Consider the following 23,954-nt stretch of genomic DNA (forward strand, 5'->3'; position numbering starts at 1 on the left):
CAATGGGGAGCCAGAAACAGAAACACACAGAATTTTGAAAAAAATGGGAGAAATTCATGGGAAGAAAAACTGTTTCCCAGCTAAGGGAACAGGAGCAACTGATACATGTGGACAAACCCCAGAAAGAACTAAATCTCACACCTTAATCAAAATTAACTGTAAATGAGCTAAACATAAAATATATAACGATATAACTTTGAGCTGTCAACACGAGTGGATATTCTCAAATGGACAAGCGTTGAGTCCTGCATTTGAGACTAAACAAACTAAAGTTCTCTAATTTTCACCAAATGCATGATCCACTAAAGCAAACACTAAAAATTTGTTTATGATCCCAACTGAAGCTTTTGTTTTGCAAATGGCCTTCTGAAGAGGCTGACGGCACAGACTACAGACCATGGGGAAATCTGCCAATCACACGTCTGACACAAGACTAGTATCTGTAATGCATCCAGAACACAACTGTTTAAGAACACACACTACAAAGATGGTCAAAAGGCCCAATGAGGCATTTCACTAGAATACAGAGAAGACAGGCATGTAGAAAGGCATTTGACAACATAAGCTATCGGGTAATGCAGATAAATCCACAGGACCCACAATAGAAGGGCTAAAAATAAACACCAGGGAGGGGAGAGAGGAGAGATGGCTCAGTCGTTAAGAGGACTGGATACTCTTGCAGAAGACCTGGTTTGGATCTTCTGCCACATGGCAGTGCACAACCATCCATATATAGCCACAGTTCCAAGAGATCAAATGCCCCTTTCTGACCTGCCTGGGTTCAAGTGGTGCATACATGTGGTACACATTGCACACACCCAGGCACACACATATAAAAGTACAATAAAAATATTTAAGCATTATTTTTATGGCAATAACAGTGGAAATGTAAACAGATATAGCTGCTTTGGAAAACATTTGACAGCTGTTTAGAAAACTAAGCAAGCAATTTCCCTTTCCTTTCTTGTTTATTTGGGACAAGGTCTGGCTCTGCAAACAAGGCTGATCTTGAACTCAAGGTAATCCTGTTTATCAGTCCTGCATGCCGGATTCACTGTGCCTTGCCAGCGTTCATCGTGGCTTTGTTCAGAATTAGCTGCAAACTGGAGACACACTTATGAATTGTCCTTCACCAGGTGAACTGTTCAGTACTGTGGTGCATCTAAGCTTGGAACCTGGATAATCCAGATTGTGTTCAATGAACAACGTACTAAAGGTTACAGACATATCTGTCTCATGATTCCATTTACAAAATAACCTGAGATGACAAAACTTAAGAAATAGAGAACAAAGCCAAGACTGCCAGAGGCTGTAGGGAAAGAGGGAAAGAAAGGGAAGGAGAATTGCCTCAGAAGGGAGCTATGGGAGGTCTCAGTGGATGGATATGCTCTTTCTCGATTGTATAAATCCAATGTTATGCTGGGCATGGTGGCATGGATCTTAGATTCTAGCACTTGGGAGGCAGAGGCAGGTGAATATCTGAGTTCCGAGTCATCCAAAGCTACAGAGTAGGACCTTTTCTCAAAAATAAAATGAAATAAAAAGTAAATCCAATATCATTATGACATTGCTCTGTAGCCCCGTAAGAAGTTTACCAAGAGAGGCAACTAGCTTAGTGTTCCCTTCCTTCCGGGTCCCACTGTGATGGGTGAGGAAATCTCCATTTTGTGTTAGCATTCTAAATTCCTAAAAGATAAGCTTCAGCAGCTCTGACTCCTTGCCCCCCCCCCCCAAATCGTAAAACTGCTGAGATAATTCCCTGCTCACTCTGGCTTTTGTAAACCCGTGTATTGCTGTGTACCAGGGAATGGGACAGCTTCTTAATGTTTGCATACAGAGGGAGACAGACAGATCCTCACAGCTGAGAGGAGTAAAAGCAGTTTCTCACTGGGCTACACATTGCCGTATTTATAGAGCCTGCCTTTACAGACCTTTCCTCTAGCCGCGCCTGGGTGGCATGTCTTCAATTCGGTTTTTAGGCTGTCCACCTCCTAGCAGTAACTAAGAAATTCATTTAATTATAATTCGGTTCAAATCTATGGTTTTTCCCCAGTGGATTTGAACTCCACTATTGCTCAGGATGCCACAGAACTCATGGCCTCTAGGGATGGCTTATCTCATCCCCTGAACAGTCAGACTGCGGGAGTACCACACCACACCACACCACACCACACCACACCACACCACACCACACTACACCACACCACACCACACCGCACCACACCACACCAGGCTCTCATCTCTTAACTCTTTCTGATTAAGCGGGAACAGCTCTAGATTCAGGAGACTCTGTTGGCAGCTCCAGGGGCCGTTCTTCTCAAAACTTTCAAACCATTGAAAGCCACAGAACACCAGTGCTGGGAACATTTAAACCAGTCGCTTCAGGACCCAGCTACCCTTGCTTTCAGTATACCACAGCTCAAGTGAATAGTAAAGACACTGTTATGGCCCAGGCCAGCCTTGAGACCAGGCTTCCAGCCTTTCACCTGAGCTTGCTGCCCTCAATCCTGGCCTGCCAGAAAATACAAAAACAAGTCCAAGAAGTCATTTAGCCACTCCTTCTGTGTCCAAGCCCTGAAGACCTGCCTAAGGGAGAGGGTGAGCTGGATCCTTCAGCATGGCCTGCAACTAGTCTGTCTCTCGGAGACCCTCCTTTCACTGTGCAAGTGAGATTGCAGCCTCACCTTAGGCAGACACCACTGCTGTGCTGCCCTGACAATGGTACTATTCAACACTGCTATTTTGCAAAGAGGTTGGCCAAGAAGAAAGCTCTGGAAAGCCTGTGGAGATGGGTGTGGGTCAGGGTCATCCTGTTCTTCTGCAGCTGTCACTCACAGGTGGCAGGCATAGGACACAGTGGACAGGCTGTAAATTTAGTGCTGGATTCCAGACCCCACAACCACACAGCCAGATGTGCTGGTGGACCTGGGTCCTGGGGCACCTAGGGAAAATGGTTTCATGTAGTGTGTGTGTGTGTGTGTGTGTACACGCACGTCTATGTTTGCAGTGTGTCTGCTTCCTTCTCAGGGCTCTAAGAACTTGTGTGTGAATGTCATGAGTCTTTAGCTGCCTGGGTGTGTGTGGTATGCTGTTTATCTCTGTTGTGAACAAACCCGTCGGAAAAGGAGCTGCTTCTGCTGCTGTGGAGGAAAACTGAAAGGAATGGATGTCTGCAGAGTTTACTGGCTGATTAAAATTTCAGTACTTTGGAGAGGTTCCAGGTCCAGAGGCAAATTACTTTATTTTGGGCTAAATTCTGGCCCTCAGGAACAGCCATTTCTTTCTTGCCCCTCTTTGTTAGAACTAACTTCTTTTGGCAATAGATGAACACCGTTTAGAATCTATTGATTTAACAGGACAATTAGCTTTTACAAATCCAAAAGTTAACAATGCTATCAGATAGCATTTTGGACCTATAGGAACACTTTTTCATTTCACCGTTACCTGCCTCTCTGGTGTTTCCACAATGCATTTTAAACTTGCCTTGTTATATGGCTTTATCTGTTCTGTAAAACTATTAAAAAAAAAAAACTTCCTGAGACTGCTTTCACATCAGAACATGGAATTAGGGGTAACTTAAATCTGTGTTCCCAGCTCATGGTCACTCAAAATGGCTCCAGAATAATCTTTTTCCCTTTAAGATGAGAGCTGTGGTTTCTGTTCTGACACTGTGTACGTGGTGTGTTTTGTCTGTGTGCATGGTGTCTATGGAGTATGTCATATGGAGTATGCTGTGGATCTGTATTCATGTAGTAACTGTGATATTCACGTGTACCCCTGTGTGTAGCTTGTATCTGGGGAAGGGTCCTGAGGATGTGTCCTTGTGACCTTGTGGGTGTGCCCACACCTGTGCTATCTGAATGTGGGTCTCGCACGTGTGCAGCTGTAAACATGTGCATGCAGTTCTTGTGAGCGCGTTTCTGCTCCGGGTACCTGTGTTCTCAACTGTGCGCATGCTGGAAGGGCCCCCTAATACGGTTCAGTGCCGCGTGAAGGTCCCCCACGAGGCCAGGAAAAGCGCCAGGCAGGTCGGCGGGCGGTGCCCCGCTCCTCCCCGGGGGCCGGGCACACGTGGGCCCCCGGCGCCGCCTCCCCGCGCGTCCCCACCCAGCGGGCCGCCCCCGCCGCCGAGCGGCTGGGGATAAAGTGGCGGCGCAGACGCCGCGCCCTATCGCTGAGCAGCCGGCCGCGCGCAGTAGTCTGGCTCTAGCCCGCCGCAGACCCGGACCCGCGTGGTGCTCGGGGACCGTGACAGCGGCGCTCGTGGCCCGGGTAACTGCCTCCCGCCCCTGCCTCAGGATAGGAGCCGCCGCCAGGGGTCCCTGCGCGCGTGTGCGTGCGCACGAGTGTGCGCGCGTGTCAGCGTGTGCGCGTGAACGCGCCCCTCGCGCCCTCGCACCAACCCCCAAACAGACTTGTGCCCGTCAACTGCATCTTCCCAGACCGGTGTGGGAACAACGGCCAGGTCCACGTCCTGTGTGGCGTGCTGATGACAGCCGCGAGGCTTCTTTCCCCCAAGCGGACGCGGGCGGGCAGGAGGCAAAGTTTGTCGGAGAATCGGGGTGACTTTGCTCGGGGACCCGCATCTGCGCGAATGCGCGGTGCCGCGGAGCGCGTCTCTCAGCAGCTCCGGGCTGGGGACAGGCTGTCCCTCGCTCCCGGAACCCCTTCAGGGGTGTGTTCTGGAAAAGTGGCGACATGAGCTAGAGCTGGAGCAGCAGGAGGGAGCAGCTCGCACCCCTGCAGCCCAGGCGGGGAGGGCGCGGACCCCGTGGTGCTGCCCTGCGGCCGCGATGAGGGAACAGCCCTCGTCTGCCTGGCGCTGATACTCGCGGCTGTGGCGGTAGTGGAATGCAAAAGCCAAGACTAATGGAAACAGGTTTGTCATGGCATCTCTGGCATTCAGAAGGGGAGAATCGCTCAGGGCGCGTCACTTACTTATTCTGCCCCCTGAAACCTGCTCAGTGGAGATTTTAGAAGAGATGGGTCCTTGCAGCTGGGGCTTTGTACCCACGGAACTGACTGTAATTTCCTCTTGATTATAGCTAAAATAGTCTTTAAGATGAAGTTTCCTGAGATGATTTAAAATAAACACAGATGGGAGGAGGGCTATACGGAGGAACTTTAAAAAAAATAAAGTGAGCATTTTCTTAAGGACAAACAGGACTTTTCAGTCTTGAAGTGGTTTGCAAGAGATGTATGTAATGTATATATATTGGGGTGTTTTTTAACTGCTTAGAAAAGAAGCCACAGTCCTAACTCTAAAAAGGCTTTCTTTCCTCCCATATGGACAGAAGTGTATTTCTGACTTTAGAATATGTCCACCTTTCTTCCAAGGGCCTAAAGACCCCGGCAGGATGCCTGAGGCAAGTTCACCCAGGCGAACTCCACAGAACGTTCCCTACCAGGACCTGCCTCACCTGGTCAATGCGGATGGACAGTACCTCTTTTGTAGGTACTGGAAGCCCAGTGGCACACCCAAGTAAGTCCTCTCTCTGGTCTTCCTTCGCAGCACCTGCTGCTCCTCCTCCTCGGTAATGGGGTGGGGGTGGGGGGTCCACCCTTTCTGTGGCCTGTCTCTCATGCCACTGACACCCCTGGCACGGTGGTGTTGGCAAAGCAGGACTTCATGCTTTTCTTAAAAAGCCAGGGCTCAAGAGTTCTCTTTTCACTACAACTAGGATACCAGTCCACTGTCTGGCAGTTTTCAGAGCTTCGTATGACTTTTTTTTTTTTTTGTACCAGAATTGATTTCCTGTTGCAAGCATTCATTTCAGAACAAACCCAATAATTCCAGTGAGTCCATAAGAAAACTAAAATTCCATGCACCTGTTATCTGCCTTTGAACCTTTGCTGCCTGCTCCTGCTTAGTTCTGAGCTTCAGAGATGACACCCAGCTAGCAGGGCGGAGAGGGGTCTGGGGTTTCCTTCTGGTTTCTCGACAGCTCAGTCACTTTCCCACCCAGGGCCTGCCTCGCTGTTAGAAACAGGCTGGGGCTGTGCACAGCCACGCAGCTGCTCCCTACCACCCTGTTCCTCTTGGGCGAAGCAGGAAAAAGCCTAGCTTGTTGTGTTGATCAGGGAAGAGAGTATCTGTAGCAACCTTGGCCTGGTGACTAGTCGCTGGTTCCTGTTCCTTGTTTCAGGGAAAGCTTACCTGTTCTGTGGGCCTCTTGTCTCCCAAGGGGTCCTGGTGGGTATGTACTGTGTTCCCACTGTGGCTCTGGGGTTACCCAGTTGAGCAGCTATCACAAGGAGGTGCCTGTAATCCAGGTGGATCCCTGTTGACAGTGCAGAGGGGAGTGGCTCTAATGCCATAGCTTCCGTACAGCTATGCCAGGTTGTGTGTTTTCAAAGTGGGCAGTGATGCGTAGACAGGCTGGTAAAAGCTTCTGCCAGCTCTTGGAGGAGTGTGTGCCGGGGTGTGCAAGTGTGCAGGTGTGTGCTGTGTGGAGCATTAATCATTAATTCTCCCTGAGTTAACCAATACTAGCGCTGAGCGTTGTTTACACTTTCTAACAAGTTCTTGTAGAGTGAGTGGTTTAGTCAACTCCAGGAGGGGAAGAGGGACTGAAAGTCCACTGTTCATGTCCAGCCTCGGCCTTTGCAGGCTTTGTTGGTAGAGTAGTGACAGTGCCCCAGTTCACAGTAAAACACAGAGGGCCTGCAGTCTTCAGTGGGGGAAGGGAGGTGGTGCACTGGGCCAGGAATGGCCAAGTTGGCTGCCCTTGCCTTGGCTGTGGGTGGTTTTCACAATCTTCCCCCACTGAGGTTGCGATGCAGGCAGCTCCAGCTCACTTGCTTTTGCTCCACTTAGAGACAGCAAGCCAACGTCTTGGCTTCAGCTGGGCTGGCTCTTGGATGTCAGCATCTGCCTTGTGATGGATGTAATGGGTGTAGGAACAGGGCTGGGTAGTGACCGCTACTGGGACCAAGGATTTGGGGGTGGGGAAAAAACAAGTTAAAAAAAAATATAGGTCCAGGGCAGGAGGCATGAAGGAGAGAAAGCGGCAGAGCCACTAGCATTTGTGGCTTGGCTGCTTCCCATACTGTGTGTTGTAAGAGGATAGACAGGTCCAGGGTCCTGCCGTGGTTTCACAAACAACTCAGGTGCTGTCTCTGGAGCCCTCTGTCCACCCAGCCTGCTACCACCTCCTGGAGCAAAATTCAGTTGGTAAACTCACTTTGGAGCTGAGGACTGCCTGCCTCTGATTGTGCCGATCTTGGAAACATTTCACAACCAGTTCTGACCAGCTGGGACAACACTGTCCTGGAATGCTCCTTTAAAGAGAGATTTATCCTTGTCGTTGATGGACCTTAGAGAGGTCATAATGGTCCTGGAGAAAGCATCATACCACTCAGAGTGGTGGGAAGACAGTGCGGTTTAAGGCGGGGGACTGTGCCAGCTGGTAGCCAGGCATCTCCAGATCTTAATCACAGGAGCTGCTGCTTGGCAAACTTCTGTCTTTCATGGTCCAAGTGACCCCCAAAATGCCATGGCCCACATAGTACCACCCGCTTGCTGTAAGGAAGGGAGAGTACCTCAGATTACGTTGGGCCTAGCCCACCCCGACCCCAAAGCTTTTCCCTTTTCTCGTTGCAATCTGAGCTGCCCCTTGCATAACATGCCTCCTCCCAGTAAGGAGGAAAGAGTGGAAGGAAGACAAGAAAGGAAAAGAAAAGAACAGAACAGGGAGGTTGGATCTCCATGCCTGCCCTGCCGGCCACGGGAATAGCCTGTGCACCTGTTTCTTTTCTCCAGGGGCCTCAGCCGCATGCCCCTGGAGTCCAGGGGCCTGTCTCCCACAGGGCCCATGTCTGCCCTTGTGACTTGGCATTTGTTAGCTTGCTTTTCTAGTCTGCTTGTTGTCCTCCTATCCCCTGGGGCCTCCCAGAGCCCCTGCTGGGACATTCTGCTTGAGAGGCCCCACTGTCTGGAAGGCTGGATCTGCAGGTGCCCGGACAACAAAGTTACTGGAGTCTGCAGGCCACAAGCTGGCAAACTGGCCCGACCTGCTTCTGGACGCTGGTTAAAATTCCCAGGTTAAAATTCCCTGAGGAAGGAGAGAGTTGTTCTTGGGATAGTTGTTACAGCAAAAGCTGATTATATCTTTATAAGTTGTAAATGCTCCAATACCTGAGGAAGAGGAGAGGATTTTGGGGGATAGTTGTTACAGTGTGAACATGCAAACATGCTATTTTGATATGGCCGTCTGGATTCTTGGGTCCAATGAATCATTACTCTCTTTGGCCACATCATGGCAGGCCTTCCTCACCCAGATGTATTTACAGTCATGAAAATGTTGTGTTATACACTGTGGATCTCATTTTTTGTGAAGGACCAAGTAAGGTTCACAGCCTGGACTAGACGCTGTCCATACCTGATCTCTTTAATATCCGCACCAATCCAGAGGGAAACTGTGTGGTTGCTACTATGGTGAGTTTGCCAAGGATACAAGGTTATACAGCATCTAGCAGGCTGGGGAGATGGCTCAATAAAGTGTTGGGCAAGTGTGAGTGAAGATCTGGGTTCGATTCCCAGAACCTAGGTAAAAAAAAAAAAAACAACAAAAAAAACTTGGAGCAGTGTAGTGGCCGTGCACCTGTATTTCGTGTGTGGGGGAGACAGAGACAGTCAAAAGTAAGCCTAGCCCTATTCACACTGAGATTCTGGGGTTGACCTCTGTCCTCTACACCTTTGTGCACGTTCCTTACACCCAGAGACACTGTGTTGTGAATGTCCCTGCCGGGTTGTCCCAGATTCTTCAAAGCCTGTGTTAGTTCCTCTCCTGGACATGCCGCAGATCACTGTTGCGGGATATTTGATTACACTTTGGAAACTTGAGATTGTGTTATTCACTATAAAACAAAACAAAAGCTGTTTCTAGATGTGGTATGACTCAGCCACACTATTAATCCCTCCGGCTGGAATACAGACACACCCTTAGTTACACACCTTTGTAGAAGGAAGCAGCCATGTTTGAAAGTGATGTCTAATTGTGTGGCAGACAGAGTGACGAATCAAAGAAAGATCTGACAGAATAGGATACGCCCACCCAACTCTGATGAGAAGAGAGAAGGAAGGGAAACCACTTGAGGGGCAGTGCAGAGAGGAGGAGGCTGTTTTCCTGGAGAGTTTTACAGAAAGTTGCAGAAAGAGAACCAGCTAGAAACCAGTGAAGACAGAACGAGCCAAAGAATGAGGAGCCAGAAGATTAGAACAGATTGACAAAGTTAGTATGAGGCCAGGCAGAGCAGTTCAGGGAAACTGAGAGAAGCCAGATTGAATCAGTCAGCTTGGAGAAGAGTTTGAGCCAGAACAGCTGAGTTGAACCAACCAGCCAGCGTTCAGACAGAATTAGGAAGGGGAGAGCTTATTCAGCAGCAAGTCTGAGAGGCTGAAAACGTTCCAGGCCTAGATTAGATTGTGTGGCAGCTAGAAGCTTTCAGGACTAGGCCTATGTTAGCAGACAGAGACAGTAAGATGGCAATTACAGCAGGAAAATAAGTTATTACTCTTACAAATCATAGCCAACTTTGTCCTTACACATGGATCACTGTTGATACTCAAGTGAGGGCAGGTATAATATAAGACTAGTGTGGACAATGAAAAAGTAAGGTGTGGCTGAGAGTTTCAGAGACAGAGGACTGGGGACAGAGAGAAAGGACAGAGAGGGTGGATGAGAAGATAGCCGTTTGGAGGCAGGTGGACATTTGTGGGTTGGGATAGATTACTTCATAGGACAAAAAGCAAAGGAAAGGGAATTCACTGAAATTATTCGCATATCAAAAGTAGCATATTGATGCAAGATCTGTGTCTCTTCTGGAGGAAGTGGGACAAAGCACCCATATGGCCCCAGGTGACAAGCTCCCTCACTCAGACTCCACACGCTGGCAACTTCAACTCCTAGTTCTCTGGCCAGTTCCCTCTGATGGGCAGGGCCACAGACACTGGCCTTGGGTGGGATCAGGGAGCCATATGTTCTCCTGCACTGGACATCCATGGTTGCTCCGGGGTCAACCTTTTCGTTCCTTTCACCAAGTGGCCCTCAGTCCCTACAGAGTGCAAGTTTGAATCAGGAGTGGGAGTCAGGATTGGTGAGCACACTGCGTGGGAGTTCCGTTGTCCCGAGAACAATGCTCATTTGGTGATGGAGAGGCCCCTAAAGTGCTCGTGCGCTTCTTGTGACAGAGGCTGGAGTGTACTCTGTAATTACAGGATTACCCAGCGCTGCCCTGACCTGCTGGCTCCAGGCAGAAGTGGCTGTCTTCATCTGCCTGGAGGAGATGTTAAGTGGACAGGGCTGAGCCAGGCCTAGCCGTACTCGCTGGTCTCTTCTTGGTCTCTAGGTTGCTTCTTCATGCTTTGTTCTCTGTGGCCACTGTGACCCCAGTGGAAGGAGCCTCCACATGCGCGACCCACACGAACCAGCAAGCTGGCTTGCGCCTAGCTTTGAGCCTTAGGTTTTGGCAAGTGCTGAGCCTTTCCATTGCTATCAGGCCCCAAGTCCTGCAGTGGCCTTGTTAGACAAGCACTCCCTCATCTCCGTCTCTAGCCTTTTCTCGAGGCCAGGCTGATCCAGGGTGCCACCTGTACCATCCTCAAGATTTTCTCTTCGTTGACGCAGAGTGTCAGGCGGGGCTGTGAAAGGGGGGCTTGGGCGATGGGCTGACAAGGGCGATGTTTGCAGACCGTGCTCACTGGTGGCTCTGTGGTAAGCTTGCGCCCAGTCGCTTGCGGTTCTTCTCCAGCTCCCCAGGGTAGGGCTTTACTGAGGGACCTCTGTGCCTCCTTTTCCTGGACCACCTCGATTCCTCCTCTCTCTGCCTTTCCCTCCATCTGGAGTGGTGCCAGTGCCAACCTGAGACACTTCCTCCCACCTATGCAAATCTATCTGGGGAAGAAGCCACTCGCTAGAAGCTAATTCAGACGCCACAGTCCTCCTTCCTCCTGCCACCCTATAACACCCGCCTCACACTGGGTATGTGGCTCTCAAGGATAAGGATCCCTCGCAGCCATCTGGAGCTAGATGCAGAGATGAAGAACTTGCCCATCAGCACGATGTCCACCTCTTCTGACCGGGAGACATTTTGTTCTCGGAGGTCAGCCTGGCTGCTGCTTCTCCCCAGGCAGGGCTGTAAGCCAGGTCTTTACCTGGCCTTTCTTGCCTCCCAGTTTGCTGGTCCTGTGTTCAGGGCATCTGCTTACAGATTATGTCAACATCTCCATCTCCCTCTACCAATTCTGAAGGTATGCCACCTGGGGCTAGGCGTCACCCTCCGCCTTCTTTGCTTAGCTGACGCCTGCCTGGGGTGCCTTCGCATAGGCTATTCTGTGATACTTTCTGCTGAGGATCAGGATGGCCAGGTTCCGCAGCTCAGCTCTGGCACATGCGTTGTATAATGACTGCTCAGGCTTCACAGGCCTTCTCTGCTTCTCCTCTCTGCCTCCCAGGCTCCCACTCGCAGGTCACTTAGCGTGTCCACTCACTAGACACAGAGCAGGTGGAGAGAGGAAGGCTAAGGGCGCTCTTGCAAATGAAGGAGAGGGTGTGTGTATGTGTGTGTGTGTGTGTGTGTACATGCGCACGCACTCCTGTAGAGCTACCATGAGGCAAAGGCTAGGGAGAGAGAGGAACCTGTGAAGCCATGGTAGGCTGGCCTCCGCCCCAAAGGCTGGTTAGTGCTGGAACTCAGCCCATGCCCTCTCACCCGGTGTCCTCAGAAGTGTCTGTCTTCCAGAAGGAAAGCCAGGGCAGAGGTGCCAAACGGAAAGCCAGGCAGAGTTGGAGCCACAGATCTGTGTCTTCACTGCTGGCTGGCTGGAGACATTGGGAGTGATATGAGAGGCAAAGAAGGCTGTCCCAGAAGCCGCGGAGTCAAAGAAGGCCAAGGCTGTCCCTGCCTGCTGTCCAAGGACATGGAGAGAGGGAATGTACTCTACAGAGTCACACTGCTTGACAGGAAGAGCCTGCAGCGCCCAGGGGCCCAGTGGGCTCATGTCTCCTGGGCACTTAGTCCGGGCTCAGGGAATGCTGGTCTGCTCTGAGCATACAAGTCCCCAAGTAATTTGGGGACACTCAGTGGAGCAGATCTGGAATGAATCAGCAGGAGAAATGGAGAATGGGCCCTCATAGCCCAGAATGGCCAGCCAACCACATGACATTTGTGAAGAAAGTGGCCATAGTTCACACTGTCTCCTCACCATGGGAGGGAAGACTTAGCGCCTTTGATATAGCACCTGTTGTGGCCCCCCTCTCCCACCCTCCACTCCCCAACCCTGAGAACTTTGGGCCTACTGTGCACAGTCCAGCCGAGCTGTTGTTTTTAATCCTTGCCTCCATTTAGAAGCCCCTCCGTATTCTTTTGCCTATTTTAAGAATTTCCACAAGTTCCTTTCCCTCATCGGAAGCTGTTATTTTTCCTGCTGGTGCATTAGCACAGCAAACCATCTTGCTTTTAAGTAGGGCATCCCTTCTGGGCTATCTTGTTTTCTAAAGACTGCTGGAATGGCAGAGATTTTTTCTGATAGGAAGAACGGAGGCTGCCACTGTGCTGGGGTTGGTTTTTCCAACAGCTTCGTTCAGGGATAAATTCCCCCAGTGGCTCTAAGAATGTTCTGCAGATACAAATCTGGCTTTGTTTGCCGATGGAGTCTGAGAGGGCAGATAGCAAAATAAGCCCCTTTGTGAATGGAAGCCTTGTCCACCACCGTCTGTCGGCACCTTTAGGTTCGGCTCGCAATCCCAGGGGCACTCTTTCTATGCCTGGGACCCAGGCTCTTGATGTCTTTGTGTAGAGAGGCAAAATGGTCTTTAGTGGTGCAAGTTTTCACAGCTGAGATTACAAGATGACCCTTGACCCACATTTTAGAGTCATCCAAGGTTCCTGTTGGGAGGAGGCTCCTTTCACTTCTCAGAGCCCTGTCAGTGTGAGGGCGGGGTGGGCTGGGAATATGTGGTGCTCATGGGTGAAACACTGTGCCCTGTGTGTCTGAGGGCTTTGTGGAGAGCCAGGTGCCGTGCCGCAGGCTCTCCTGCCAGGCTTACCAGTCCCTTGGTGCTGCTGGCCACCTGGTTCTTGTCTCATTTAACAAATTTTTGCGGGCACAGTGAAGAAAGAGCACGCTTCACCTTCCCAGTGAGGTCCATGTTAGATTCTTCATGTTGATTATCTGCACGTGGAAGGAAGGAAGGAAGGAAGGAAGGAAGGAAGGAAGGAAGGAAGGAAGGAAGGAAGGGAGGAAGGGAGGGGAAAGCAAGCAGGAGGGAAGGAGGAGACAGGAAGGAAGGGGAGGAGGGAGGGAGAGAGGGAAGAAATGCAGAAGGAAAAGGAAGAAAGGAGAGGAGGACCTAAAAGTCAGGCAAGCAGCAGAATGGAGCACTGAACGTCTGTATGATCCTAGGTGCTCCTTAGCTGTGGGGACTTCCAGAAGACTGGAGAGTTACAGGGTGTGCTGGTTAGCTGTCAATAGAAACTGTCACCAGGGAAGAAGGAACCTCACGTGAGAAATGCCTTCCTAGTGTTCCCCTGTAAGCAAGGCTGCGGGGGTGTTTTCTTGGTTAGTGATGGGGCCCGGCCCACTGAGGTGCCCCTCCCTGGGCAGGTGCCCCTCCCTGGGCAGGTGCTCCTGGATGGTGTCAGAAAGGAAACTGAGCAAGCCACGGGGAGCGAGCCAGTAAGCAGCTTTCCTCCGTGGCTTTTGCCTTCAGTTTCTGCCTCCAGGTTCCTGCCCTGGCTTCCCTTAATGATTGAGTGTGGCCTATGAGTTGTGAGATAAGATAAACCCATTTTTGCCCAAGTAGCCTTTGGTCATGATGTTTATCATAGCAGAGGAAAGTGAAATCGAACTAAAGGTTGGAGTTTGTGGAGAAAGGTGAAAGACATGAGGAAACCGTTGTTGGCCATCCGTAGCCTCTGGCTCAAGTTCCCTCCTCAAAGCAGGCCAGTTTCCCAGGCTGTTCACAGACTGCCGCCTGTGGACATTTGTCTCCCATCATCCTCCACTCCCCTCTGCCTTGTGGCACTGGTTACGGACCTAGAGACCCCACAGTGATGAGTATTCTCCTGTGAGTCTTTATAAGATCGTATATACCATCCTGGTTTCTCAGCGTGGGTGCTGAAGAGCCCTGGTGCTTCCCCCCCCTGCGGTCAGTGCCTTCTGTCATATTCTCTGCTCCCTCTGCTTGCTTCTCGTGATGCCATTCAGTGAGTTGATGGAGCAAACTTCCTGGCTTCCACACGTGAGTGGGAGCATTCGGTACATGGCTGTCTGTGCCTGGCTTAGTGCATCTGACACCGCGTCACCCAGGTCCAGTTACATTGCCGCCAACCATACAGTCTTATCCCTCTTCGTGGCAGAGTAATATTCACAGTTTCTTTATCCATTAGTTTTAGTCAGTGAACAGGAGCTTGCCGTGCATTTTTCTTTGCTGTGCTGATTTCTCCTTTTTCAGGGACATACCTAGGGAGTGGTCTACAACGAGTCACATGGAATTCTGTTTCTAGTGTCTGGTGGAAGCCCACCTCATTTTCTAATTTATATTCCTACCAAGAGCACGTGGCCAGCCTCCGTATTTTGTTCATCTTTACTCGTCACTGTTGTGATTAGTTGCCCCATTTGTGGGGTACAGTGTGATCTCTTAACCCTTCTTTCTTGTCTGGAAGGAGAACGGGACAGCTCTAGAGGACTGCATGTAGCAGTCAGGTGTAGTTTTAATGGGACTGGTTTTCAGTTGCCCCGGTGTTAGGTACGCTCAGTCTGCATAAGGTCTTTCTCTTGTTCATTACGTGGAAATGCTGGTGATGCATGGGGTGAGGCTGTCACTACAGTGCCATCCACCGGGTCTCGAGTGGGCAGAGTGTCAAGGAGCATCTTTGCTAATGTTCCGTTGCTGTGACTCAGTGCATGGTTGGGCGCGTGTTGGTCTGTGAGGGCTCCACCTGGCAGGTGTCTGTTGTCCTTGACTGGACCTTTAGGGTCTGTTGTAGTGGCTAGCGTGTGTGTGGGACGGGCTGTGAAGGTGCTTGCTGGTCACAGATGGCTTTACCCACAAGCTCAGCAGTTGGGGGCTGTGGTAGGATCACCCCAGTGCTTCTCCATCTGACCTTATCCTTCAGCCTAGCTCAGACTTGTTCTGGGGATAGCAGTGTTCCAGGGCTCTGTTAGCCATCTTCCAGGAATGGTGTCCTATATCTGAGACAAGTCAAGTTAAAAGAAGGAAAAGGTTTATCCTGGCTTATCCTGGTTTCAATGCAGGGTTGCATGGTCCAGCAGCTGTGGGCCTGGGACAGCCCAGACCATCAATGGGCATTACAATGAGTCCAGAGTTCATCACATATGAGCTCCCCCAGGGCAGAATTCATCTCTCACACTTGTCCCGTCCTCTCCAGTGTCCTGGAACACACTAAGACACCAAAGTATTAAAACTTGTGAGTCCACCTCCTTGTGTTCTCAGTGGGATGACTGAGAGCCTCTGAGGCCTTTGAATTTTAGGAAAGGAGGCATTGTACTCAGAAGGGATAGACCATGGGTGTCATTTCAGGGGTGGGAGCACCCAGAAGAGCCTTGCACCAGGTAGCAGCCCTTTGACCAACATTTCCATGATGCCGGATGCCTCCTGGGAAGACTGCAGTGTGTGTGTGTGTGTGTGTGTGTGTGTGTGTGTGTGTATGTGTATGTGTAGATACAGATTACAGCTGCTTTCTATTTCAGCCTGGGAGCCAGATGATATCGGGACCTGGGGGCGGACTTTGCTTCCCTGTTTTAACAGGAGGGTAGACTTCACACGTAACTGTGCCTTGCAGGGCAGCAGAGGAGGGTCCACAAAAGCATGCACTGACCTCTTCCATGGCACCACTTTCTCCAGGCACCTCTCCTGTGTCTAGTTTCTCTGTGGAGATGCCATCTCTACTTTGAAGATGCCCTGCCCGGTGGTCAGGGAGGCAGCCCCTGGGGACTCTGCTCAGAAGAGTCAGGAGTTCTGCTTCGGAGCTTGAGGGAGAAACTCAGGCAGGTTTCCTCTGGGTTTTAGAGGTAAACAGGGGAGCACTTTCATACTGGCATGCAGGCAGGTGGGAAGGGAAATGGGAACCTCTGAAACTGAAAAGGGCTTTGGAAATGAGTCCTACTATGTGGCGGGTGAACATGGAGTGACTGGTTTTGGTTGGGGGTTGGGCAGATTGGAACAGCTGATGTATTTGTGTACTTGGATCCTTCTAACAAAATGCCACAGACGGTTAGCTTTAAAAATTGAAATTGATTTCCTGACAGTTTTGGAGCTTGGCAGTCCTAGATCAAGGTGTGGGCGGGGCTGGCTTCTCGGAGGCCACCGCCCCCTGAGTACAGAAGGCAGCCCGCCTTGCTGTGTCCCTCACCCCTGCACATTTGGTTCATTCTGCTTAATTTTAACAGCCTGTTTAACTTGTGCGGTGATTTGGGCCTGGTGTGTGGGCCTCGGTGGAAGCTGTCAGAGTCTCGGGGCTCTTGAGGTTGGTTACTGTGGATGCCATTGTACATTCAAAGCGACGGGGAGGATCTTCCCAGCTCCATATGGCTGAGTTTTTAGACTCGCATGAGCAGCCTGCCTTTCCACATCTGTGCTTTCTGGGGGACCCTGGGGGAAACCCCAGCCTGTGGGGCTGTCCCTTGCTGTGCTGTCTCAGTCCAAGACAAGGGCAGCAGCGGGCAGAAGTTGAGAGCATTCCAGAAGTCGCCCGTGTCTCTAGAGGCCCTGACTTGGCCTTCCTGGGGTTTCCCTGACCCTTCTGGCTCATTTTCAGCCCCAGGGATGAGTGGGGATCGGGGTTGCTCTTAATAAGACATAATTCTCTTCTGTCTTCCCTAGTGTTGTCTGCAGCCAACGTTGGTGGTCAGGCTCAGTGATGGCTGACAAGACAGACTGTTCTGGAGGGTTCCCAGACACAGCCTTCCTTCTTGTCTCCGGGTTGGGTCATACCACTCAAGGCTGAAGCACCCATCTGACAGTCACAACAGGATAAGACAGATGTACTATGTAAAGTAGAGAAAGGCCAGGAATCCTCGGCCTCCCATGGACAGACTGCTCACACGAGGCGAGCAGCTGTTCGTCTTAGCTACCATAGGGTTCTGACGCTCGGACCTGGTAGAACCAAGTGGTGGATGAGCATGGGGAGTGTTTGAGCTGCTGGAGTGTGAAGTGTCTCGGAAGGGTCCAAACACACCCAGGAGCGTGAGCAAGGAGGGGGAAGGGCACACCGGGCACAGTTAGACGCTGAGGTGGCGGACACTAAGAATAGGCTCCAGCAGGCCATGACCTTCCTGTACATTCAGTGCTTTCCCACAACAGTTCCTGACATCAAAAGGGCATCTCTTCTCTGCTTCCAGCCTGTATGTTCCTGGGGGCGTTCACCCAGCCTGCTCAGAGCTTCATTGTGATTGGTTCCAGGATAGGCAAGTCTCCTGTGTGAGGCAGCCATTTGGTCAGACAACCCCATGGCTTCTGGGGAAGAAACTCTACCAGCTTGACATCTTAGCAGCCATCTTGGGACTAGGAGGGGAAGGTCTAATTGGGACGGGTCCTATCTCAAGAGAGCAGAGCTGGAAGTGCTGGAAGGGAAAGCAGGTGAGAGTTATGTCACCTGTGACAGGACAAAGCTGACAGTCATGTGAGCCAGTAAGTGTGAAGAGAATCTTCAGGAAGCTGTTGAGTCTGTATAGGAGGTACATGCTGAGGCATCTACAGGGTCGTCGAGAGAGCCACGGGGCTTCAGAGTCACGCTGACATGGAACCTGAGCCTTAATCGTTCTATGTTCCTTCTCTCTCCTTGTCACTTAGAGTCTCTTACCAGAATCTCATGAGTGAAATTCTATCTTAAGACACTGGGCAAAGAGCAAGCCATACCTAAAGGAGGAAGAGGAAGACACAGTAAGATTCTGTCAGAAAATAACGAAACTAAAGAGAAAGAGAAAATAAATCCAAAACTGGCTATTTGAAACCATCAACAAAACTGACAAAATTTAAGTTAAATGGACGAAAAAAATAGAGAAAACTTAAATAATAGAATCAAGAATGAGAGGGTGTTACTACCATTTTTTTTCTAGAAATGAATAGAATTACAAAAGAATAGAGCAATAAATTAGATAACATAGGCCAAAAGATGGGGAAAGTTTTAGGAAGTTGCAAACTACCAAAACTGATCCAAAGTAAACAGGAAATCTCAGCAGACTTATAACAAGTAATAAATTCTTATCACGTTCAAAGAAATCTAGCCCCTCCCACAAGAAAAGGCCAGGCCCACATGGCTTCACCATTGCTGCAGTCAGCAGACACATGAAGAAGTAATGCTGGCCTCTCCCAGACCTTCCTAAAACGGAAAAGGAAGCCCGCACCAACCAAAGCTGGAGAGGGAATTTTTCCAACTCACTCCCAGGGACTAGGGTTGCCATTAAATGCATCACCTGGAAAGAAAAGTGGATCAACATTGCTTATAAAAATAGAAGAAAAAAATTCTTAATGGAAACCAGAAAATTGATGGGCCAACAAGATGGCTCAGTGGGTAAAGGTGCTTGCCCTGCAAACTCGATGACCTGAGTTCAATCCCTGGAACTTACATAAAGGTGCAAGGAGAGAGCTAACTCTGCAGAGTTAGTCTTTTGACCTCCACACATGTGTCACAGCATGGATGCACAGTACTACTACTACTACTACTACTACTAATAATAATAATAATAACTTTTAAAAACCAGCAAACTGCATCCAGCGACACTGAAAAACAATAAGCACATAAAAAATCTATACACCAAGGGAGGTGTGCCCCGGGGATGCAAGGATGGCTAATATCTAAACAGATTAACCACCTGAAACAACAACTACACAGTCATCTTGATACAGAAGAGATATTTGACCACATCTGATAACTTTTCAAGATTTAAAAGACCCAAAACCTGAGAAAGAAGGGATCAGCCTCATCCTCATAACAGGCAGCTCAAAACTCCATGGCTGACATCAGGCCTACAGAGGCCTCTCCCCTGAGCTGAGGGGCAAGGAGAGATGGCTGCCTCTTCTGGAAAGTCAGCCTAGGGAAAGTGGCTTCTCCCCCAGCCCGCATGCCTTTCTGGGACATCTAAGACAGTAGCCCTGCTTTAAATATGGGCTGGGAGGGCTGGAAATGCAAGATGGTCAACTCTGGGGTGTGGAGTTTTGGTGGTGGGTAATTTTGATTCCGATCTTTAGATTTTTTTTTCCTCTGTGTTTCTAACATTTTGCCAAAGGACCACCGTATCGGGAGGCTTTGGAAGACTTTATAGGAGAGCCAGGTCTGAAGGACATTGGGATCAGAGTGAAAGGGCATGTGTGCTCCACCAGGGTCTGGACAGGATCAGAAGGCCTGGTGAGGACGACGGGAGGGCTGGAGCCAGTGATGGGCTCTTGTGCCTTGTGGAGTGTTGGGCAGACCTTCAAGGCTTTCTGTAAAAGCGAGTGCAGACAGAAAAGCAGAGATTTCACTACCAAGACCACAGTAGAGCCAACAACCAGAGCACGTGCTGGATAAAGCCAAACCAGGAGGCAGAGCGGCAGGAGAGAATGTCACTAGGAACCAGGGAGCTATCCAAGCAAGGTCCTGTGGGCCAGCAACCGGCCTGGCAGCATCCTCAGTGTCCTTAGCTGCAAAGCAGATAGTGTGGGGGAAGCCTACTAGGGTGGCTGGTCACAGCATCCTTTGGGCAACTCTCCCAAATGATTTAGGGCCTCTCAGAGGGAAGTGCAGTTCTGACTTTCCAGCTTCTAGCCAGTCCCTGAACAGCAGGATGTGAATGGCCTGTTACCTCCTCAGTATGCATCTGTATACCCGCCACCCACCCTCAACCCATCCCTCAAGCCATTTGTCCATCTGAGACAGATAAACCAACCTAACGCTCCCCAAAGGTGTTTGCTTATGGGTAGAGCACTGTTAAATATCGTCAGACTCCATTAATGTTAGTGATTAGCCTCTGCGATAAGCATCCCTTCAATATGTATGCTTTCTTTAAGCTGAGTTGGTGGCAGCCGAGACAGACTCCATCCTTGGTGACTGTCAGACCCTTATCTGACGGCCAGAGGCCTTAGCTGAGCATCATCAATAGACAGTAGGGAGCCAGTTGGGTGGCTGTGGGGGCAGCTGGCTGGTCTGAACACTTTTCAGCTTTCTGCCTTCTCCTACCTTCTCTCTACTTCCGCCATCCTTGGTTGTCTTTGCGGCCTCTGTTTCTGCCGCTGTCATTTCTGACCCAGCTGCTCTCGGGAGCCCTCCAGGCATCTGCTCCCTGCTGCTGCTGCTGCTGCTGCTGCTACCACTTGACACTTTGAGGAAGCCACACAGTGGCCATGGTGGCTGCTGCCTAAGTACAATCCTGGCTCTAGAAGCCGGTGTCTGGCCATGACTGTTTTAGACAGCGTACCCTGGACATTTTCCCCAGCATAAGCCTCAGGTGAGCTCCAGCAGCCATTTCAATGTTAGCCAGAGGTGGGTGGATGTGCAGGCTTGTCACCAACAAATTCATCAGGTTCTGACAAAGTTCTTGACCGTCTACTATATGACGCTGGAATCTAGGATCTAGGATAGGGATGTATCCTGAGAGCTCGGGAGTATCACAGAGAAGGGTGCTGGGCAGTCTCCCACTCACACGCTGCCTGCCTAGCTGGTGCAGTGTTCACGAAAGGTGAACATGGCCAAGCTCTCTCTACTGAGAGAACAACTTCAGAGACCTCCATGGTTTATGTCAGAGAGGTGCAGAAGGCATGTATTCCTTGAAAAAATGTCTTTCTTAGGCTCCTTCTGTAATCAGATTTTATTTAAGCCCGTGTTAGTTTTAGCAAAATGTCACAAGCTACACAGAGGCCAGTGTGTGCTATGCCACTGGGTATTTCTTGGGTCTTGTGTGTGTGTGTGTGTGTGTGTTCGTGCGCGTGTGTGTCTGTGGTGCTTGCAGAAGCTAGAAGAGGTTGTCAGATCCCCTGGGACTGGAGATGTGAGCCACCTTGGGGTTGCTAGGAATCAAACCTGAATTCTCTGGGAGAGCAGCCAGTGCTCTGAACTGCTGAGCCATCTCTCTAGTTATGGTCCTCCAGCCCCATTTTATAGATCAGAAGGCTGGGGCTTGGAAAGACTTGGTGGTTGAGGTCCCACGCGTAGGAATGACAGTTTGCTGTCTGCACTCTGTCCACCCCACATGGGTGACCAAATCCAGCATCTGCTTTCTCGATGCCAGCCTAATGCAGCTGCCCATTTAGGTCACAGCTGAGCTCAGAGGCTCCATCACATGTCTAGATGGGGACATTTTCCCCACCTCTCCTGCATGCTCCATAAATTCCTAATTGCTCGCTGCCATCCGTTTGGCATTTCACCACCCAGAACTTGGAGCCATCTGCAGCCTTGGGGAGTTCATGCTGTTTTCCTTCCAGGAAAAAAAATTACATAAGATGAAGCCCAGAGCCTTCTTATAGGGCGCCTCCTGCTGAAGATGGAGCTCAGGCTCAGTCGCCCTGCCTGCTGTTTCCTGGGATCCTGGTTCAGAGCTGTGCTGCTCCTGTGCTCCCAGCCAGTCTCCTTGTGAAACCTTTTAGGAAACAGTTGCATGCTGTTTGCTGTGTCGCATAGGCCCGCCCTCCACAGCGGTCCTCTGAGCTCTGTATCGGATGGTTTGTTCTCTTTGGGAGCTGGGGTGGCCTCCAGGGGCCAAGGTACCCAGGGACTCCAGCCAACCCCCTCCCAGCCCAACTGCTGCCGCTGCTTCCTCTTATGGAGGCTCTTCCTCCCCCTGCTTCTCTGGGATGGCTTTACTCCTCTGCTGCCAATTAAACCGCCCCTATATTTTACGCCTGTATGTTTTACAGACGTGTTCATTACAAAAGTTACTGGCTCAGACAGTGATGGCGCATGCCCCACACTGAGAAGTTGGGCAGCTCTCCTAAAATGAACTAGTTCCATCCCTGGCATTAGTGCAGTGGGGGAGGGGGGAAGGGGAGCCTGGCTTGCTCGTGGATGTACACACAGGTGACAGTGGCAGAAGAAGGGAGCTGTCCTCCAGGGAGGTGGCATTTGGCAAGCAACAGAGAGGGTGCTCCGAGACAGGGGTCAGTGAGCAGAGGTGAGAGGGTCAGCTGGTAACTGTGGTGGCCAGGTAAGCTTTGAGCAGAAGTGATATTTGAGCTCTGGATAGGAACCTGCTGGCCAGAGCTGAGCTAGGCCCTGGGACATTTGCAGGCCTTGACGTCCACTGGCAGTGATGCTTTCTGGCTCCTTGTCCGGCTAAGGTCACTTTGGAGGCGTGGCTCCCATCCGGCCACTTAGCTCCAGCATTGTGTCCCATGGCTCCACGTGCACGTTGCCCCGACATCGGCACTCACCTGCCTGTGTACGATTCTTGAGGTAGATTCTTTCAAGCTCTGTGCCTTTTGTCTTTGCTTGTTTATATATTTTTTTCTCTCCCCCTTTGCTCTTTAAATCTATTTTTAAAAGAAATAATAGAGCTGGAGAGATGTCTTAGTGGTAGGGGCACTTGGAGAACAGAGTTCCATTCTCAAGCACCCACAAGGGACAGTGCACAACTGTCTGTGACTTCATCGTCAGGGGAGTTCATGGTCCCTGCAGACAGGACACTGGCATGCACACAATCCCCACGTATGCATGTAGTTTAAATTACTAAAAATAAATCTTGAAAATAAACTACATTTTAGTGCAGGATGTGAGAAAGTCGGTGTAAGTTAGTAGCCACGGGAACAAAGGAAGCCACTGAGCTGACTTCCACCTCTGCACAGGGACTTGCGTGAGATTCCCCCTAAGCCTCATATCCTGAAAGTGCACAGACTGGAGGCTAACACCAGCCGTGATGGCCTCTATTCAAGAGGCTAAGCATGAGGTAAATCTGGCCCTAAACAACATTCTCCTGCTGTATTGCAGCATCATTGAACGTCACACCAAAATACAGTCCACTGTGGGCATCTTCTAGGCTGAGAGATGGTGTTCTGTGAGCATGGATTTGTCACGTGGGCTAGACAAAATGGAGAGCTCAGTGGCCTTCCAAATAATGGAACCCATGATTCTCCTCAAATTCCGTTTTGTTCTGCCTTATATGGCTCTCTCTCAAAAGCTGCCCTCTGTGGGAGTATGTTGTTCTCCTCCTGTGTAGCTCATAACAGGGATGAAGTGTCTCAGACAGGTCATACATCACCCGTCGTTTGTTGCCAGGCTGGCTGGTGTCTGAGGAAAATGAGGTACAGCCAACTCAGGGCACCCCTTGTTCCACACCTGGGCAGTTACCTTTAGAAGAGGAGAGAGGACAGCCCCTCCCCTCTCCTCCTGCCGTGCAGGAGAAAGGCTTGGCTTGGGAAGAAGCTGTGAGGGAGGGCCTGGGAGCTGGTCAGTCCCAACCAACACCTGGCCTCTGGCTATCCTTTTCCGAGATCCTAGGACAGCTGTGAAGCTCTTCATTAATGCACCACGTGGTTTTCCACAGCCCATTAGTGATTTCCCAGAAGGCCAGTTCCCAATATTGATCTGGATGCGGCTCCGAGGAGCCCTTTGGCATCGGATCCTTTCTGGAGCCAGCCAGGGCCCTGGTGAGCCCTCTGAAGAGATTCCACATGCTAATGAGGGGTCTGGTCGCCTAGCTCCGTCGTACACAGCCACTTTCCATGAAAACAGACCACTCCCAGAAGTTGCATCCCCCAAAACATACTGAATGGGTTTGAGGCAGGAGATGCTGTGGTTTTGGAAGAATAATCATTTCTAAAGAAGTTCCTAACCTAGTTTATGGAGGACAGTTACCAATCTCCCTTCAGTGGAACTGACGTGTTTTCTGAACCTCTCAGAGATTACAGGAGGAAAGAAATGTGGAGAGGATAATTAAGGTTAATGAGGGAACCCGGATGTCAGCTCCTCTCCATATGATAGCACTCTGGGCCCCGGCACCCTCTGCTGCCCATTGCCCTTTG

The 23,954-nt window shown here is 50.5% G+C and overlaps 1 protein-coding gene and 1 long non-coding RNA gene across 4 annotated transcripts in view; one reads left to right on the top strand and one right to left on the bottom strand.

Annotated features, from left to right (window-relative positions):
• The window catches only part of LOC127678928 (uncharacterized), a 92,025-nt gene extending 85,699 nt beyond the window's left edge, over positions 1-6,326 (bottom strand). Inside the window, exon 1 of the long non-coding RNA XR_007976650.1 lies at positions 6,158-6,326. This is a non-coding gene — a long non-coding RNA (uncharacterized LOC127678928). The remainder of the gene's footprint in view (positions 1-6,157) is intronic.
• Positions 4,174-23,954, top strand: part of Mgll (monoglyceride lipase) — a 100,297-nt gene continuing 80,516 nt past the window's right edge. Inside the window, exons 1-2 of one of the 3 annotated variants that reach the window (XM_052174286.1) lie at positions 4,174-4,272; positions 5,338-5,482. In XM_052174286.1, the coding sequence (XP_052030246.1) occupies positions 5,358-5,482 (125 nt within the window). In that variant the 5' untranslated portion in view covers positions 4,174-4,272; positions 5,338-5,357. Of the gene's footprint in view, positions 4,273-4,389; positions 4,880-5,337; positions 5,483-23,954 lie in introns of those variants that run through there. The other 2 variants (XM_052174287.1, XM_052174285.1) reach the window with 2 other exon arrangements.

The sequence above is a fragment of the Apodemus sylvaticus genome, chromosome 2, assembly GCF_947179515.1.
Source record: "Apodemus sylvaticus chromosome 2, mApoSyl1.1, whole genome shotgun sequence".
In the NCBI taxonomy this organism is placed as follows: domain Eukaryota; kingdom Metazoa; phylum Chordata; class Mammalia; order Rodentia; family Muridae; genus Apodemus; species Apodemus sylvaticus.